Source organism: Neolamprologus brichardi, chromosome 16, assembly GCF_056152115.1.
Source record: "Neolamprologus brichardi isolate AB-2024 chromosome 16, ASM5615211v1, whole genome shotgun sequence".
Lineage (NCBI taxonomy): Eukaryota > Metazoa > Chordata > Actinopteri > Cichliformes > Cichlidae > Neolamprologus > Neolamprologus brichardi.
This window is the reverse complement of record NC_142119.1, coordinates 19,198,802-19,216,602: the sequence shown is the minus strand read 5'-3', so window position 1 is coordinate 19,216,602 and position 17,801 is coordinate 19,198,802. Positions and strand designations below refer to the sequence as shown.

The 17,801-nt window shown below is 41.1% G+C and overlaps 2 protein-coding genes across 3 annotated transcripts; both read left to right on the top strand.

The window, feature by feature from the left end:
- The first annotated feature begins 97 nt into the window (after positions 1–97).
- Positions 98–1,494, top strand: jagn1a (jagunal homolog 1a). Its single transcript, XM_006788205.2, has 3 exons — positions 98–203; positions 753–805; positions 891–1,494. Exons 2-3 carry the CDS (start codon positions 765–767, stop codon positions 1,351–1,353), a joined length of 504 nt encoding a protein of 167 aa, XP_006788268.2. The 5' UTR covers positions 98–203; positions 753–764; the 3' UTR covers positions 1,354–1,494.
- A 528-nt stretch (positions 1,495–2,022) lies between these two features.
- Positions 2,023–15,323, top strand: tfg (trafficking from ER to golgi regulator). Of its 2 annotated transcripts, XM_087829629.1 has the most exons (9): positions 2,023–2,160; positions 3,377–3,534; positions 4,318–4,531; positions 4,678–4,761; positions 8,227–8,373; positions 9,158–9,325; positions 9,443–9,589; positions 13,934–14,026; positions 14,133–15,323. In XM_087829629.1, exons 3-9 carry the CDS (start codon positions 4,348–4,350, stop codon positions 14,519–14,521), a joined length of 1,212 nt encoding a protein of 403 aa, XP_087685755.1. In that variant the 5' UTR covers positions 2,023–2,160; positions 3,377–3,534; positions 4,318–4,347; the 3' UTR covers positions 14,522–15,323. The 2 variants fall into 2 exon arrangements, with proteins under 2 accessions (XP_087685755.1, XP_006788266.1); XM_006788203.2 differs by lacking the exon at positions 3,377–3,534.
- Positions 15,324–17,801: the final 2,478 nt, after the last annotated feature.

The window sequence follows — 17,801 nt, the reverse complement described above, 5'->3', positions numbered from 1 at the left end:
GGTATCAACTTAATCAATACTACCAGATAACAGAACTATTGATTGTGACGTGAAGAGAAGATGCTGATGCTGCCGAGGGCTGTCGGTCGTCAGTGCGCATGCTTAAAGCTGTCGTTGACGTTCACTCAGCACATCTCCTTTGGATAGAAATTTAAACAAGGAGCTCGGCCAAACGTTGACAAAGTCAGGTGTAAGCATCATCGGTAAGCCAAGTTCACTCTGCTACTATCGTTTCTGGTGATAACAAATAAATAAATAAAAATGCTAGACTAACGTACAAAACGTATCTGTCCAAAGTAAAGGCTAAACTAGGTTAGCCAGTAGCAGCTAATGCTTCAAATCCCAGCCCAACTAGTCTGCGCGAAAACGGCCGTTTTCTGTTTAAATCGCTGTTTGCATCATGTTGTGAGAGCTGGGAAACGGTGACGTTTATTATGACTATCGCTGAATCTGTATCCTCTATTATCTTTCTCCTCACGGTGTCCTTGCATTTACCAGGCTGATTATTCGCACACTGGGACATTAGCAGGTTAAATCTGTCACATTGCCTGGTTGACCAGTTAGTTCCAGCTTTCGAATGTAAGAAACTGTCCTTTTGCAGCTTTAAATATTAAATGCCTTTTAATACCCTGATTGTCTTCTGAATTTTAAATATTCCAATGAAATTTGATGAAATCACCATTTTTTTAGGAGTGTATGCTCTTTGATTGCAGTCATTTGCATGTTACATTATTTGTCTTGTGCATTAACAGGTTTCTCCAAACATGAAAAACAAACCAAGGATGGCCCCACAGTACCAGATGAAGCAAGTATCTATGTTTGGCATTTGTCAATAAATATGAACATTGTCTCTGAGTTGCAGTCTGATGGTCTGTTTTTCTCTTTTGCAGCGCTTCCCTGAAGTCAGAGATACGGAAGTTAAACATGGTCCACTTTCTCATCTGGCTGCTGGTGGCCGCGCAAGTGACCGTCAGCCACTTCAACATTGTGTCACAGGACACTGTGTCCATGCCGTACCAGTGGGAGTACCCCTATCTGCTCAGCATCTTCCCTCTGCTCTTCAGCAGCCTGTCCCTCCCAAAGAACAACATCAGCTACCTGGTCCTGTCAATGATCAGTGCAGGGCTGTTCTCTTTTGCACCTCTTATATATGGTGGCATGGAGATGTTTCCTGTAGCAAAGCAGCTGTTCCGTCAAGGAAAAGCCTTCCGCTTCATTTTTGGCTGCTCTGCAGTGACTGCTGCATACATTGTTATAGTGGTTGCTGCTCAAGTGCACGGCTGGCAGTTGTATTACATGAAAAAACTGCTGGATTCATGGTTTGATGCTACTCAGGAGAAGAAAAACAAATAATGGAGTTTTTAAGCTGTGAATGGACAAAACTTGTGTTTTTTTTAAATACATGAGTTATGTCTCCTTAGTCTTCATGTTTATGTAATATGATCATTTAAAGCTAATGATTGTTCATTTCAATAAACTTATTTATTTAAAGCAGCAGATTGATTTCTTGCACACACAGTTAGGTTGGGATTGGGATTCAAAGCACCAGCAATAAAAATGGAGTCCAGTCACTGTGACTTTAGCCCTTCTCCAATCAAAGAAAAAAGAATAATGTTGGTGTCTCTCTCAAAAAAAGTCTTCCTATGATTTAAAGAAAATGTAATGTTCATACTTACAGTATTGAAGCAATTATTCATACACACACACACTTACAAACTGTTAAACAATATGCTTTGATATGTGTTTATTTGTTCAGTAAGTTAAGTCTACCTCTTATGATATTTTCTTGTTTGGTTTTTGTAATGGGCGCGTTCACAGTATCTGCATGCACTGCTGTTTTTAAGATATTCTGTTGCAGTACGAGAACACCAGCATCGCTTTACTGCAGACTCTGTGCGTGCTTAGCTATCCGGTGTTCAAAAGGTAAATAAATAAACGCTGCTCAAGATGATGGCTGAAATTCTGTGAAGGCTCTCAACGCACTTTGTTCCAGTCGGTCTGCGGCTGCGCACACTGAATGCCACGTACTGGTTGACGTTGACAGTCTGGAGGACACTTCCTGATGCTGCTGCCCGGGTCTAGCTAGGCTAGCTAATAGATTAGATTTTCACGGTTTGGGGAAACCCGTGAAATACACCGTGGTCAAGTCGTCTGGTTCAGGTATAAACATTACTTCGAGTTATGTTATAATTTAACTACAAAGCAGTTTCTATGCTATTACGTACTGTTGTGGTGCTAGCTAGCTACGCAGGGAGCTAACGCTACGCTAGCTCGTCCAAACAGGTGTCGAAACTGATACAGAGGGAGTTGTTTAACAAAAGATTCGTCAATTAACTGATCTGATCAAGTCTATGTAAGGTGAAGTAGGGAAATTATCAGTTTATACCTTCTTACCTAGCTCTATTATAGGTAGAGCTGTTATAAGTTACACAGGAAACAGCTTGTTGACGACTCATTGTCATATAGGAAAAGCTAAGTGTTATTATTCCAGCCTTTTCAGATATACATCAGGAAATTAAACAGATCATTCATTTTTTAAGTGTACGTAACGTATACAGTAAACACTGCAACGGCAGTGGTGAAACGGCCTAATAAGCGTTAACAGTCAGTCCTGTTTGTTGACGGGCCACTGATAGATAACTGCGACTTTTGCCATTATATAAAAGTTTTATTTTCGCTTCTGTGATGTTTTAAGATTTGTTTCCAGAGCTCTAGAAATTAACTTGATAGACTCCGTTTCGGTTTAATTTTTTTCCCCAGTCGTACTCATTAAATGTTACTGTACGCTAAACGTTAGCTACCACCCAATCCCTAGCATCCAGCCAATTACTCATCTGGCCCGGACAGAAAGAGTATATTGCTGAGCTTACAACATCAGGAGATAACGTCAGAGTTAATCCAACTCGTGACTGTACACGAACGATGAGGTTTACGTTAACTTTACACAGTGTGTAAACCCCACCTTGTTTGATGAGTGCAGGCCTCTTATTACATACCCCCCTCCCCCCAAAGAAATATCTGTTTTACCGGTATGATATGAGTAAAATGGGTTTTAATGTGCGATTACTTTGTAATCATTTATATGATTCGCCAAATGGCTTTGAAAGCTTTTTTTCTCCTATCAGAAGAGATGATATTTTGGGTCAAAGTCTATAAGGTCTGTTATTTCTATAGCCTGTGCCACCTCACATGAAGATGTTTGACCCTTAGACTCTGGAGTGACATGGTTTTGTTGCTTTGTTTGATCAAATCATTTAAGTCAAGGGAGGAGCGCTCCTGTTCTGTGTGTAATTTCAAACAGGCCTCAGTCAACATTAAGAGAGCTTTGTGACAGTGAAGACAAGCTATTAATTTTGGCATATTAATGTAATCATAGGACTGTTCTCACAGCAGCTGTTATGGCTCAATCGTGGCTCAGAGTTGGGAGTTCGCCTTGTAATCGGAAGGTTGGCGGTTCGAGTCCTTGGGCAAGACACTTCACCCGTTGCCTACTGGTGGTAGTCAGAGGGCCCGGTGTCCAGCAGCCTCACCTCTGTCAGTACGCCCCAGGGTGGCTGTGGCCATCACCAGTGTGTGAATGTGTGTGTAAATGGGTGGATGACTGGTTGTGTAAAGCTCTTTGGGACTTGAAAAAGCGCTATACTGTTGACCTACTTATTCTGACCTAGTTTTAAAAAGGGCTTAACTAATAATTATATATTCTGTTCCGTAAGCTAGACATACATGTTGCTGTGAATGCCAGTTTGCTGACTAGTGGTGCCCTGGCACTGCAGTATGCATACCTCCTAAGTAGTTTTTGCGCTCTTATGTTCACACAGTTAAAAAAAAAAAAAATGTTATGACACATTTTTCCATGTTACTGTTTTTAGCCTGCTCCTGCTATCCTAGCATTTTCAATAAATTTCCATTTGAACCCTGCAGAGAAGAGATTATAAAAATGAATGCAAATAAACTGCCTTGGTGTGTGATATGTTTTGCTTTTCACGCCAGCTCTGTTTACACATGCAGTTTGGGAAGTTTCTAGATAGTTTCCCAGCAGAGACTGATTTAAGAGGGTTAAAAGGAAATAAAAATATAATGTGGCGCAATAATTATTTTATCTGAATTAGCCTTTGATAATCACTAAAAACTGTAGAATAAATTGTAATTGCAAATCAAATTTGAGTAATTATACAACCCTACTTTGTACTAAGGAGCTGGAAGGTTAAAGAGTGGCCAGTGTTCAGTGTGACTGTGTGTCACTCCCTGTTGGGTAATGCCTAGAAGAGTTCAGGGCTGCACTGAAAGTGTGAACACCTTTCTTCTACCTTTGTCAAGTGCTGGGAGCAGAAGAGGTCAGACGGCACCATGAACGGCCAGCTGGACCTGAGCGGGAAGCTGATCATCAAAGCCCAGTTGGGTGACGACATCCGACGCATTCCCATCCATAATGAAGACATTACCTATGATGAGCTGGTGCTCATGATGCAGCGTGTCTTCAGGGGAAAGCTGCAGAGTAACGACGAGGTCACTATCAAATACAAGGATGAAGGTGAGTCAGGACACAGAAAATGCCTGTGAGGGTCTGGTCTTCCTCTGGTGACAAGTGTACTTCATGATGGTAATCTCAGCATATTTTCTTTGAAAGTGACAATTTGCTGTACAGCTAATCATCTTTTGCCCATTTCCTGTTTACAGATGATGACCTCATTACCATTTTTGACAGCTCTGACCTCTCATTCGCCATCCAGTGTAGTAGAATACTCAAACTGACTTTGTTTGGTAAGAAATTAACACATTTCTTCTTATGGACTATATGCGTGTTTAGTCTCTTACTTCAGCTGTTACAGCAGCCAGTCACTGGAGGGCAGTCTAGCTTATTTTTCCACACAGCAAACCTCAGATCGTTACTGTCCAAATGAAAATGATCTACACTCCCTTCTGACTAATTTGTTTTGGAATCGCTGTTTCTTAGCACCGATTTAACAAACAAACACTATGACAGGTAGTAGATGTGTGTATTTTGTACCAGTTATTCTGAACAGAAAATAGCTTGGAGCAGGTTCTAACCAGAGCCTCTGCAAAGACCTTATAGCTTATGGGTTGCCACCTCAACCTGTTGGGCTAAACCATTGCCCCACCCAGATAATTCCACAGTCATTCAGTAGCTCAGCAGGTGTAACTCGCTGAATAATCAGTTACCTGACCAGCCAATATGCCTCACCCTATATAACATGTTATTCGGGCTTTGTTGCTGTCAATAGTAAAAACATTGTGATGAAATGTCTGGGATTTGTAGGACTTAGTATGTTAATTTTCCCAAAGTATGATTAAGATAAGTGAAATGGTAAAAAAGTGGACTTTGATCAAAGAAGTGTACTCAACATTGAGATTAATGGGCTTAGGTGCGTTTGTTTTGTTTGTGATTTTATTCTTTCTTTTCTCTTTTTGTTTTAACTTGGCTACATCCATCCATCCATCAATCCCTTTTTCAGTGCGGGGTTACAAGCAGGCAACAGGCAGGGTTCACCCTTGACATGTTGCCAGCCTATGACAGGGCCCTTGGCTATTTCGCTATAATATATCACTATAGTAAATATGCTGAACACATAACCTTAAGCAGGTTATGTTCAGAGTTCTAAATTTCAAATCAGCTGTATGCATTGTAATTTTCCTAATTATTTTTTTCCCCAAACATCAAGCTCAGAGTATGATTTAGCTGTTATTCCTCTCTGAAGCAGAAGGATCGGAGTTTTAGGTTTAAGAAAGCCTGGCTGTGTCGACCATGCTTTTGCCGTACACGTTTTAGCCTCATTGTTTACAGGTTTGTGGTTAATAGGAGGCTTAAGATTTAAATTATACATTTTATTTGTAATATTTAATATTTTACAATCGTAATAGTCAATCTATATTCCCACCCTCCCCTATTGCCACTAGCTTTGGATAGTGATTGAAAGGATGAGACTGCAAGTGTTCAAAATGGGTTCCCTCCCTTAGTGGTGGGGTGAGGGGCTCAGTCTCTTTTTAGGATGCCTCTGAGGTGTTTCCAGCATGCCCAACTGGTAGAAGCTCCTAGGACATGCTGAAGCGATGATGGCCCTTGCTTTACTTGAGAACACCTCAGTGACCCCTTGGAGAACTGGATAGAGAGACTGTTAACTCAGATTAGTAGCAGAAAATCGGTGAATGCATGGAAAAAAATGTTTTTAAATCCATAATGAAACACTACATATAAAAATGCATTTTTTAAAATAGGCCTTTAGTTAATTATTCTTATGTCTAAGGAAAAAAGGTACACTTTCACTTATACTGAAGTGTATTGATAATCCTTGCTGACTGAAATGTATATGATCAGATATGCCACATTTTCAGATTTATTTTTCTTTCAGTCACAGCAAAGCTGTATATTAATGCTAGGCGGTAAGAGAAGAAATATTCTGAGCCTGTGAAATTTTAAGTTGATTCTTTCACTAATCATACTTTCTGGGGGGGCATTTTTACAGTACAGGTGTTTTGTTATTCTGTTAACACAACAACCGAGACTGTGTCCAGTGTTTGGCTTGTGTTTTAGAGGATTGTCTTTCCTGGCTGTAACTAAATAGTGTTGGAGTTTTGTCAGTTTAGAAACAGCATACCAATACTCTTTTTGGGCTCTGGAGATTGGACCGTAACAACCAACAAATATTTGAAGCTTGGAGCACCTGATTGTGCTTCAGTGTCTAACTGCGTGCTTGCTCACTGAATTGTAGACAAGAAGGCATGTCTCATCTGAGTGGACTGTGTAGCAGTACTGTCTATATGTTTTTGCGATAAGTACTTTTTGTGAAAAAGTTGCTCCAGGGCAATGAAAAGTCAGTAAGTTTTCAGTAGCGATGTGAACTGAAGTGTGTTAAATATCCAATGAACATGTTGGAATAGTTATGATTGGGTACCACCTTAAGCTTACTTTAATTCCAACTTTGGGGTGTTTAGTATGTAGAATATTACCTACAGCTGCGAAAAAGTGTGACTCGTAACCATAGCAAACCAGCATCAAATCTGTCATTAAAAAACTCTTTCACAACATTAGAAGTGCATCAGCACACATTCTCTACTGTCTAAACTGTGTTAACAACATGATGTTGTTTCCTGTGCTCTGCTCTCAGTCACTCCTGCTGTAGCCTCTATTATTAGGCTGGAAGTGGAAAGGTTTTTTTTTTTCCTCTCAAAAAAAAGAGAAAAAGTTGTTTAAGTTCCTACAAATCAAAACAGAGCCCTGGCTCGTAATCGCATGTCTTGACCTCACGTGGAAATTACACCGTCCAACATGTGTTGATATTCAGAGGCAGGGAGAGGAGCTGGAACTGCATGACGGCCTGCGTCTCAGCACAGTGCCTCATGAGCCCATCCGTCTCTGTTCAGCATTATTCAGTCAGACAGAGAAACTTGTGTGAGAGAGGAATGTGGAGCGACGTCCAGTTCATTCCTTTTGCAGTGGAAATTTCACTCTTTGGTCAGTGAGAAGATGTGGTACAGGGCATATAGAGTTGACTGTTTTGAAGAGGTTTGTCACATGTTTCCTGCAGATTAGCAGGTTTCAGTTTATTGCCAACAACCCGGCTCCATTCTTAGTTAAATGCTTCGCTGTCAGGGTGGGGTGACAGCGATTCCTGCTCAGCTCAGCAGCCGTTGTGAATGGCTTTGTGGAAGTAACCATGTGACAGATGATCCCAGTAATCCCAGGTATTTAGATTATGGAGCCAACAGATCATCACTCATAACATACAGATACCTTATTGGCTTCCAATCAACTGGAGTGCAGAAGTCAGATAGTTTTAAATTTACCATTATGTGTTGAGCTATTTTGACTGGCCTCTTAGCTGCCAGGCATTTTTTAATTATTTATTTCCATTGTGATTTTCTGTCCAGTGCATAATGTGAAGTTCACCACATGAGTTTATTGTCAGGCGTCAATCCTTATAAACAGTTTTATTAATAAGTCTGGAAGAACTTTGCTGCTGCATTAGAGTCCACTCTGACCCAGATATTCTACTCTCGATTATCATCCAAACCATGATTTATATGACCAAGGAGTTCTAGACAGTAAGATATCACAAAGAATGAGATGCAGTTCCAGTAGTTTACAAAATCGGTGGGAGTTTTGTAGTTTAAAAGTGCTCAACAGGAGCGCGGATAGAGAAGTTTTTACTCTGCTTTATTACTGAAATAAATTATTGTTTTCTGATTTCTTCATCTTATTATCTGCAGTTAATGGTCAGCCGCGGCCTTTGGAGTCCAGTCAGGTAAAGTACCTGCGCAGGGAGCTCATTGAGCTCAGGAATAAAGTCAACAACCTCCTTGATACCCTGGAGCCCCCGACAGAGCCTGGTCTGGCTGCTACAGCCCCAGACAGTGGTAAGCACACTCACTCACACAATAGACTATATATAAGCTTGTTATATAAAATAAGCCTTTTGCCAAATGCAGTATAGTGTAGTCATAGAAAAAACAATTAAACATGTACATGAATTCATATTATGAACAACTCACTGGGTCGTTAGCAACTCTACAGCCGGGTGGTTCTGTGATTCTTTTTGTTATAGTTTCTACTTTTAGATCTCTGGGACTCACTATAATCTTGGTAATATGGACTGCGTGACCTCCTTAACTAATAAAAGTGGTTCATAGTCCACAGTATTGTAGCTGGAATTATAAGAGCTGTATCCCGCAAAGACATTGGCACCAAACTGAGACAGTTTACTGGAGTCGGTAACTGTTGGATTAATTGAACGCATTTTTTAATTATTTTTTTTAAACAAATATTTGTCTGCAGTTTGACTCTAAATTTGTTACATGCTAGATCAGTCCAGCCGAGTGTGGTCAATCGCGCCCACGTATGCGCACATGTTGAGCAAAAACAAGGTCTCTCTGACTAATCATAGCTGCAACCCAAGGTTTGATATTGTAAGCTGCTACATTAAAAGTTTTTTAAATATTTTTCATTACTTCTTAACAAATATGCTCATATAGTTTTGGGCCTTTAAGGATCAGCTGAGTTAAATATAAAAGGGTAATCTGGAAAACTTGCAGTTTGTCAGAAACACCCAGACCCTTATTCGTTTTATTACACTTTTGTCTCCATGGCATCTTAACAAGCTAAAATGTTGTCTTAGCATCACATTTCCTCTTCCCTTTCCAGAATCAGTGGATGGGCGTGAAGGAAAAGTTGTGACAGCTGACCCCACAGTGAAACAGGCCACTCCAGTCAGTGCAGCCAGTATGTCGGCCTTTGATCCATTAAAAAACCAGGATGAGGTCAACAAGAATGTCATCTCCTCTTTTGGCCTGAGCGAGGACCAGGCCCCAGGTAGAGCCGAAGTGCAAATGCTATCTTTGAAAATTAATTTTATTTAATTGTCTAGTTTCTATATCAGGCATCTGTGTCTCTTCTGATCGTCTGTTTATTTGTGTGCCGTTTGTATAGCTCCCCCAGCAGTTGCAGCAGAGGAGCGTTCAGGAACCCCTGACAGCATTGCTTCTTCCTCATCTGCAGCGCCTCAGCCAGGAGTGCCCCCTCAGCCACAGGCTCCATATGCTGGAGTGCAGCAGGGACCCCCAGCGGGCATGGATGGTGAGATGTGTGCACATGCACTTACTGTAGAAAATACACAAATAAAAAAAGCATACAGATCCTTTGACAGAGATATGTGTCCTCCAAAAAAGTAAGCACAGTTACATAATGTCTTTTCAAGCACAGGGGTGTCAAAGGCTCTGCAGTGTGGCAGATTAAGCAATTACTTTTTACAGTGGTGCTGTTAAACAGAATGTTTTTCCAAATTTGCCACCATAGTAGCCTTGTAGGAGCGTTTCACACACGAATGTGGAATTTATCAGTCTTTTCCTTTCACAAATTTGTTTGTACAAAGCAAAAATTACCTCAGAGCACAGAGTGTCAGAGGCCCTGCAGTGTGGGTGATTACAATAACATCCAACAGTGCAACAACGTACACTGCAGGCACAAATGACAAGTAATTCAATTTATGTCATATTTAACAGTTTTCCAACACAAACCAAAAAACAGGCACATAAAAAAAGAAATATATTTAGCCAAGAAAAGCCTTTAATGTGCTGTTTTCTTTAAACATATTCTAATAAGCAACGGTTTTGCCTACATGTCACCAGTTCAGGCTAAATGGAAACCACAAACTTTCTTGACACTTGGTGCACATTTGTGATCATGGATCAGTTTAAAGGCGTACTTTGATAAAAGTGCTTTTGCTGTCTCAGGTGATGGAGCATTCACTAGCCCAGTTATTGCAGCCTGAAGCTCCTAAACACTTATCTATTTCAGGGCTGGAGCAGGATTACACACATGTAATGCATATGTAGCTGATCTTGAGCAAGAATGAAAGCACGCCTTGTATAGGGCATCACTATTGTTTGCCCTATACAAGTAATATAGGGCCTATAACACTATTATAACTTTTTTGCATGAGCCCCACTGATTTCATTGCATAGGTTGACTGTACTGCGCCTTTGGTGTGCTTCACATTTTTTCCATTTCCCATATTACTGATTATTGCATGTACTCTGACCTTGGTTTTTTTTTGGCAATCAGACCCATTCTGCAGTTGAAATAGCATATTTTTTTATAAAATTAATTAACATTTAGTTTAATTTTAAACACAGTGTAACCATGAGCATCCCCATGTAATTAATATTCATCTTTCAGCGCGCCTTATCATAGCTCTCTCGGGTGCAGTCTTTAACTCTGAATCATCCTTGATAAAGACAAATGAACAAAACATACCAGGCAGTTTGTTTGGGGGGGAAAGTATTTTGTTAACAGAACTACATTCTAGCATCAAGCTCTCAGGGGGATTTGGTTTTACATGCCAATCTGTCTTGTTCTCATTCTCACTCCATATTCAAACTTTTCACATAACACTTTCTGGCCTGTTTTTTTGTTATAAAAGGCAGCCAGACAGGTGCAGCCACAGAGGTGAAGCATTTTGTATCGTTTCACTTATTGCTGTGAATGTGCTGGGTTGTTTTTTAGCTTGTGGTTTGGCTCAGCGAAATAGCCTCATGTTGCACTCTGTGAGAGCTGTAACTTTCACTCTGAGCAGTCACTCCACAGACTCCTGACCACACCTGCTACGCTGAAGATCAGCACACGAGTTGTATGACTTCCATTTAGCTGGTGGTTTGCGGTTTGGCCTGGTTAGAGCACCAGAACCTATCCAGAGGGCATAATAAGAGTTTAGCTGGTCCAAAACAGAGAGAGGGGGGATGGTTAGCCAGCAGCAGCAGCAGCACACTATGTTTTATTCAGAAGACCGAACAGAAAGATCAGGATTTTTTTTGTCCTTTTGTCAAAGGAAGATTAAGAGAGGAGTCAAGTGCTTTTGTCACCAATATGTAGCTGTGGTCACCAGTAGCATGCAGAGAAGACACTCAGTTGTTCAAAGTAAACTAAAGGTGTTGGTTTCAGAACAAGCCACGACTTTTCCTTTGAAGTCGTTCTCCGTTTCTAGTTTGGTTCAAACATTTTAAAGTCAGAATCTTCCATACATACTATGAGTAATCTGCTATTAACCAAAGCAAACGCAAGGAGGGGGCTTTAGTGTATTGTTGTGTCACTGAAGGCCTGATGTGTGGGTGCATCAAACAAAAAAGTTTTAGATGTTGTGTAGCTATATGCTGGATGTAGGTAGTTATAAGAGATTCATTCACCACGTCACACGTAGTTGAGCAAACTTTAACCATGCTTCACTCTAACTTTGCTGTGCACGTAGAAAGCTCCCACAGATCAGTAAAGAATAACTTCTTAACAGCTGCAGAAATGATCTTCCAAACCCTGTCTTTATGCCCTGCATGCAGCAGGTTGGCATCTTCTTTTCCTTCGGTCAACCCTTTCCCTCACGCTATTCCTGTCCTCGGTTGCAGACTAGTATAAAAGCCTCAAGGCAAATCAGAGCAGCCTGTCAATGCACAAGAGTTTGTAAAACGGTGATCTGTGAGACTAGATGCCAACTGAGCATGTGTGGCCTTTTTTAAAAGTAGCCTCAAGCTCACTTTTAATGCAAACCTAGGTTACTTGTTACCATAAGAATTCTGCTAACAAGATCCATAAGCAGATGGTAAAGATTTTACCCTTTCCTTTGATGGACACTTGGCAAAAATCTTTTACATCTTTGCAAGAAAGAAAGAAACTAAACACGTGCGCATGTAACAGTGACTCAGAACAGTTACACGAGACTCGTAATCAGATGGGCAGATGTGTGTTCGATGTGAAATGTTTATATAAAAATAGGACCTCATTATTCCTCCAAAAGACAAGTGGAGAGGTCAGCAGGCCTGCAGCCAAAATGAAAGTAATTCTTCAGCCTACCTATCACATCTTTCACCCCTGATGGTTGACCTCTTGGAGAGGTCAGACAGCCGTGCATCTTTCCATCTCTGTTACATAACTCTGATGATGGATTACAGGCGAGGAGAACAGGAGAAGCCAATTTCACACACGTGCCTCGCCACACATGTAATATTCATGTAAGAAGATAACACATGGTTGCCACACCACTGAGGTGTTTATACAGAGACATCAAAGAGTTAGTCTTTCTAAGCAGTTAGCTGTCAGGTGTCTCCCAAACCAGTCCAAAGTTGTCAGGCTGAATATTCCAGCAGACATTACTTTGTGCTGTATGGAATGTGTTTTTTGTGGAGTAATTCGCCTGGAGCATGTCGTTATATATGGATTTACTTTTGAATGCAGACAGTACAGAACAATCTGATAGGTGCTTAAAATCTCCTTTGAGCTTTCCTTTGGTGTAGATTCTCTAAGCACTGTGGAAAATAAGCACCAGCTTTTACCAGCACTTAATAATCCAGTGAACCCAGCCCTTTTTTATTATGCCTTCTCTCGCTGTGCTTTTCATGCGTCGTCACCCTACTTATTTGCCAGGCCAAAGATTTGGGAGTAGTATTTAGGCCTTGTTAAGGGAGAGAACAGTTGTTCGCCAAGTTTTTGCACATTTGCTGAACTCTAAGGCATTCGATGGAAAATGTAATGAGCAAATGAAAGTAACAGTAACAAAAAGACCTTTCCCTGTCATGAAAGATATACTCCTGATTACTGACTGTATTAAAGGGTGTAGCATGACGATGCTCCAGGTTTAAAGGCCTCGTAAGAATTACTATTTAAAGTAAAGTATTGGGATGATTGGACCTTTAGACTTGATCATTCTCCTCATTTGTCCGTAGGCGGTGCAAACCCATGAAGTCACTGTCTGCAAACACAGACGTGTCTTCTTTCTTGCAAAAAAATCCAGGGTTATGTCTCCAAGCCTGCAGTGTTATTCATTTATTTATTTTATGCCTGCTCCTGCACGTGCATCCTTCTCTCTTGCTCGAAGACAGATTTTACTGTAATGTGCCACAGAGCAGTCTCTGTAGGAGATTAACAACAGATACTTCTATCAAAGTGGTTCCAGCTGTTTTCATTAAAGGAGTTGTGTGTTATTCTATCCCGATGCACAGGTGTTTCCGTGAAGATAGTCCCACGTGTGTCTGGGGTGGATCAGATAATATTGGCTCTCAAAAACAAAAAAAAAAGCCAAGTGTAAATGCAACCAAGGGGCTTTCGAGCTGTTGTAACTGCATCCAATTATCTGAGGTCTATCGTAATCTTTAATCCTCCCAAATGTCTGTGGAGGTAGCCTGGTGATAATGGTGGTTAGAATTACACTATTACACCAAAATTAGCTGTTGAAAAGATGCTCTTAAAAAACCATGAAGCTGATTTATAAGCCAGCTTGCAGTGTTCGTAGTATAAAGGTTAAACATCACTGTTTAGTCCAATATTTTCTCCACACTTGCTGGTGATGAGGATACAAATCCAATAGGCAGTGGTCATATTGCTGTTGGACAAAATTAAATTCTTTGGCACTGATCATGATCATCCCCACCTTTTCAGGTCAAGTGTACCAACAATACCAAGCTCCAGGTGGATACCCTCCTCAGCAGCCAGGTGCCCCACCTCAGCAGCAGTACAGTATGCAGTACCCTGGTAAGATTAAAAGTGATGCTAGCAGATAAAGGGGTAGCTGCTGTTCTGTGTAGCCGATTTCTTTTATGTCTGGAGAGAATTAAAGATTCTCTCTCCCCTCTTGCAGCTGGATACAACCCTCAGCCCGGAGCCCCTCCACAGCCGCAGCAGCAGTTCCAGAACTATGCTCCTCCCTCCTCGCAGGCTCCAGCTCCTGGTGCAGCGCCAGCAGCAGGTTTCCAGGGTGGGCAGCAGCAGACCCATCCACCTCAGGGCACCCAGCAGTACCCACCAGGAGCATTCCCACCACAAAACTACACCTCCCAGGCCTCCCAACCTGCTAACTACACCATGCCGCCCAACTCCCAGCCCGGCTCAGGGTTCCAGCCCCGCCCAGGATATACCCCGCCTCCAGGCAACACTGTCACCCCTCCACCCGGAGCTGCCAACCCTTATGCCCGAAACCGCCCCCCTTATGGCCAGGGCTACACTCAACCGGGACCTGGGTACCGGTAAAATAAGATAGCAGATGTTACTGATCCCATCATCATCCTATATGTGGCTCCAACTGTTTGAAGTGGGTGCAGAAATCTGGTTTACTGCCCTGCACCTTCCCTCTTGCCCTACCCTTGTACAATTATCAAATCCAAATTTAAAAAAGCACCCCCATCCCGAGTCTGATGGTTAGTGTTTGTACGCTATCGCTCCAACACACCACTCTGTTCTGGCCCCGGTGTATGCTCCTTGTGTTATTTTTCCCGTCTTTTCCCTCCAGTTCCGTCGTCTGCTCGGCCCTCTTGTGTCTGCCGTGGTAAAAAATGTAACCAGTCTGTATGCACACACATGGAAAACCAAAACAGGCTGTTGCACAAACTGTTTGTCCTTTCCATGGTAACTCTTCATTTCGAGAGAAGGATCAGCATTCAGTCTGCATTAACAGCAAAAGTCTTTGTCTTGAATTTCCTCAGCATAGATGCGTTCATAAAACACTATCTCGATGAAAAGTTACCCCTTAGTCATGTTTTATTTTATTCTTTTTGATCAATTTCACCACCGTGTCGGTATTAATGATGTGTCAGTGATGGTGGGGAACACTAGCTAAGTGATGGCCTATGGGAGGTATAGATCCCTGTGTCACGAAGAGGACTTTTTTTTGTTTAGCTTCTAATATCACCTCCAGTAAAGCTAGCTCTTTCTTTCTTTCTCTTATCACTGGTTTTTACTAATATCAAATCAAATTGCTCCTTCAAGTGAGATTAGTTGTTTATGTATAAACTGTAACATTTATTTCTCTGACCTAATAAATGATTGAGACCCATTTGGAGTCCCCCCTTTTTTTTAATGTTTTGGTTGTGGTACTCTTGGTCCTGTGATGCCTTGCAGTCTTTTCTTCAACACACTGACTCTCTGTGGTTTTTATGAGTTCATGTCTCTGTTAAGTTTGGCTCATCTCTTATTCTTCTCCCCTGCCCGGATTTGGAAACCTGTGGTAATGCTGGTATTCCCATTTCACTTTCCTGCATGTGGGATGTGGTTAGCCTTTCATGTCAAACTGTCTCAGCGAGTGAGAGGAACTGAGCGCACCGAGCTAATAACATTTAGACAAGGGTGTGTAATATTTCTCACCACCTGGTGCGTGCCAGACAGATTGCTTTCTAGATGTCTTTGTCCACTGTAAATGATCCCCAGTTATTGATAGCACAGTGTTAGTGTTTTGTGTCTGCCTCTGTTACAGCAATGATGCCAAGCGTGCTCATGTGTGCAAAGCTGATGTTGCAATGGGTTGCTTTCTTACTGAAAGAGGACTGGCAAGATCACTGCCAGTCCCGTTTTCATTTAACAAGAAAAAGTAAGGGACTGAAATTCATCAAGTCTGCAAAAAGAAACAACTGTTTTCATTGGTTTGCACATTTATTACAAAGATACATATGTGTAACATATATATTACACCAGACCATTTCCCGATAGGACTGGTAACCTTACCTTAGTCTTCTCCGGTTGAGAGGCAATGACTTGTTACAACCTGTTAGGTGTAGTTAACTGTTCACTAGGGGTGCAACGATACTCGTATCGATATTGAACCGTTCGATAAAGTGCTTTCGGTTCGGTACGCATATGTATCAAACAATACAAAATTTTTAATTTATTTTATCAACTTTTCTTCTGTCGATGCTGTCTGTATTGAGCGCTCAGTGGATCTGCGCTCAACAGTGTAGCCTAGGCGGAGTAGTCGAACGCAGATTCACTGAGCGCAAGGCAAGCTAGCAAGACAGAAGTTAAGCTCTCGTTGCAACATGGCAAATTGAACCTCCCCCACCCTCAGTCAGATCTGGCGTTTGGAACTATTTTGGTTTTCATGTGACATATGACCCTGAAGGTAAGCGCATCATGGACAAAAGTAAAACAGTATGTCAGATGTGCCATGCAATGCTCAATTACATTGGTGGGAACTAGTGTGTTAGCGCAGTTAGCTTGATAGTGTTGATGCCGTCCAGCCCCACCCACTGGGCGATCCGCGGTAGCTCGTTAACGGAGATTTGCCGTGTTGTGGCGTTAACGTCATTTCAACGAGATTAACGATGACAGCACTAGTGGGAACACAACGAATATGACTGTACATTTACGCCGACATCATCCTAGTGCAAAGACAAGTGGAAGCAGACAAAAACAACAAGCACGCATACAAACTTTACCCGAGTCATTTAGACAGCCGTTAGCACATGATTCTCCTTATGGGGACCTGATATGTTTAATATGCTGCTGAGAATATACCCCAGAAGAAGCGTATAGTATAACTTTTATTTTGTAAAGAGCCATTTCTCTGTAATAAACTCTCTTTTCCAAAGATGAGTGATTCCTCGATCAGATAGATTAATTTTTTTTATTACTTTGTTGTTTCAGCAACATTAAATTTAAAAACTGTACTTTTGAGTTAATATATATATTCATAATTTTAATAAATGACAAATTAAAAAGGCATGAACATTTTTTTTGTGTCAAAAAAATATCTAACCGTGACACCAAAGAATCGAACCGAACCGTGAATTTCATGTATCGTTGCACCCCTACTGTTCACATAACCTTAAATTGAGAATGGTCTTATCTTTTTTTAAATGTATATATTTTTGTACAAGTTAAATCAAATAACCTGTTGAATTTGTGGGATTTTAAAGGTGCTTGAAAGTAACAGGTCAGATGTTTCTCCTTTATATTACTTTTTTGTGCTAAGTAAAGTCTGTAGCGTCTGAAAGTGAAGCCAAAGTGTTAGTGCTTTTAGGCTGCACTTTTTTCTGTTAGCCAGCAGGGGGTGAGACCCCAGGATACATTTACGTCTACGACTAAACAACTTCTGCTCTTATACCTTTGACCTTACTTGAACACTCTCATTATGAGTTAATGGTTTAATTGCGAATCTAAAGTCCTTTTTAATGCCATTACACACACACACCAGTCAGTCTGTGGTGCTCGAGGGAGATAATATTCCTAACTATCCCAACTTTCTCCGTCTGTTTGCCAATAAGAATAAAACAGGATCGATTGCTGGAATTATACACAATGCATTAAATCACTGTAGCCATGTAGGCCACAACTTCTTTTAACCTTTTGCAGAGCTATAACAAGAGAACACATTCTATTTGTACAGTTTCCACTATTATATTTTTACTCTGTAAAATACAGGACAAGCCGACATTAATGGCATCAAGTCTCATTTCTAAAAGCTCCCATAGAAATGCTGGCCTGAACCACTGATTATTCTCTTTTACCTGAAATGTGCCACCATCTGTCAGACACTTAA

Excerpts from the sequence above, each read along its gene's own strand:
- jagn1a (XM_006788205.2), top strand. The coding sequence starts at position 765 with ATGAAAAACAAACCAAGGATGGCCCCACAGTACCAGATGAA. Across the intron at positions 806-890 it reads GCCCCACAGTACCAGATGAA|CGCTTCCCTGAAGTCAGAGA; the intron begins GCAAGTATCTAT and ends TCTCTTTTGCAG.
- tfg (XM_006788203.2), top strand. The coding sequence starts at position 4,348 with ATGAACGGCCAGCTGGACCTGAGCGGGAAGCTGATCATCAAAGCCCAG. Across the intron at positions 4,762-8,226 it reads ACTCAAACTGACTTTGTTTG|TTAATGGTCAGCCGCGGCCT; the intron begins GTAAGAAATTAA and ends TATTATCTGCAG. Across the intron at positions 9,590-13,933 it reads ACCCCCAGCGGGCATGGATG|GTCAAGTGTACCAACAATAC; the intron begins GTGAGATGTGTG and ends CCACCTTTTCAG.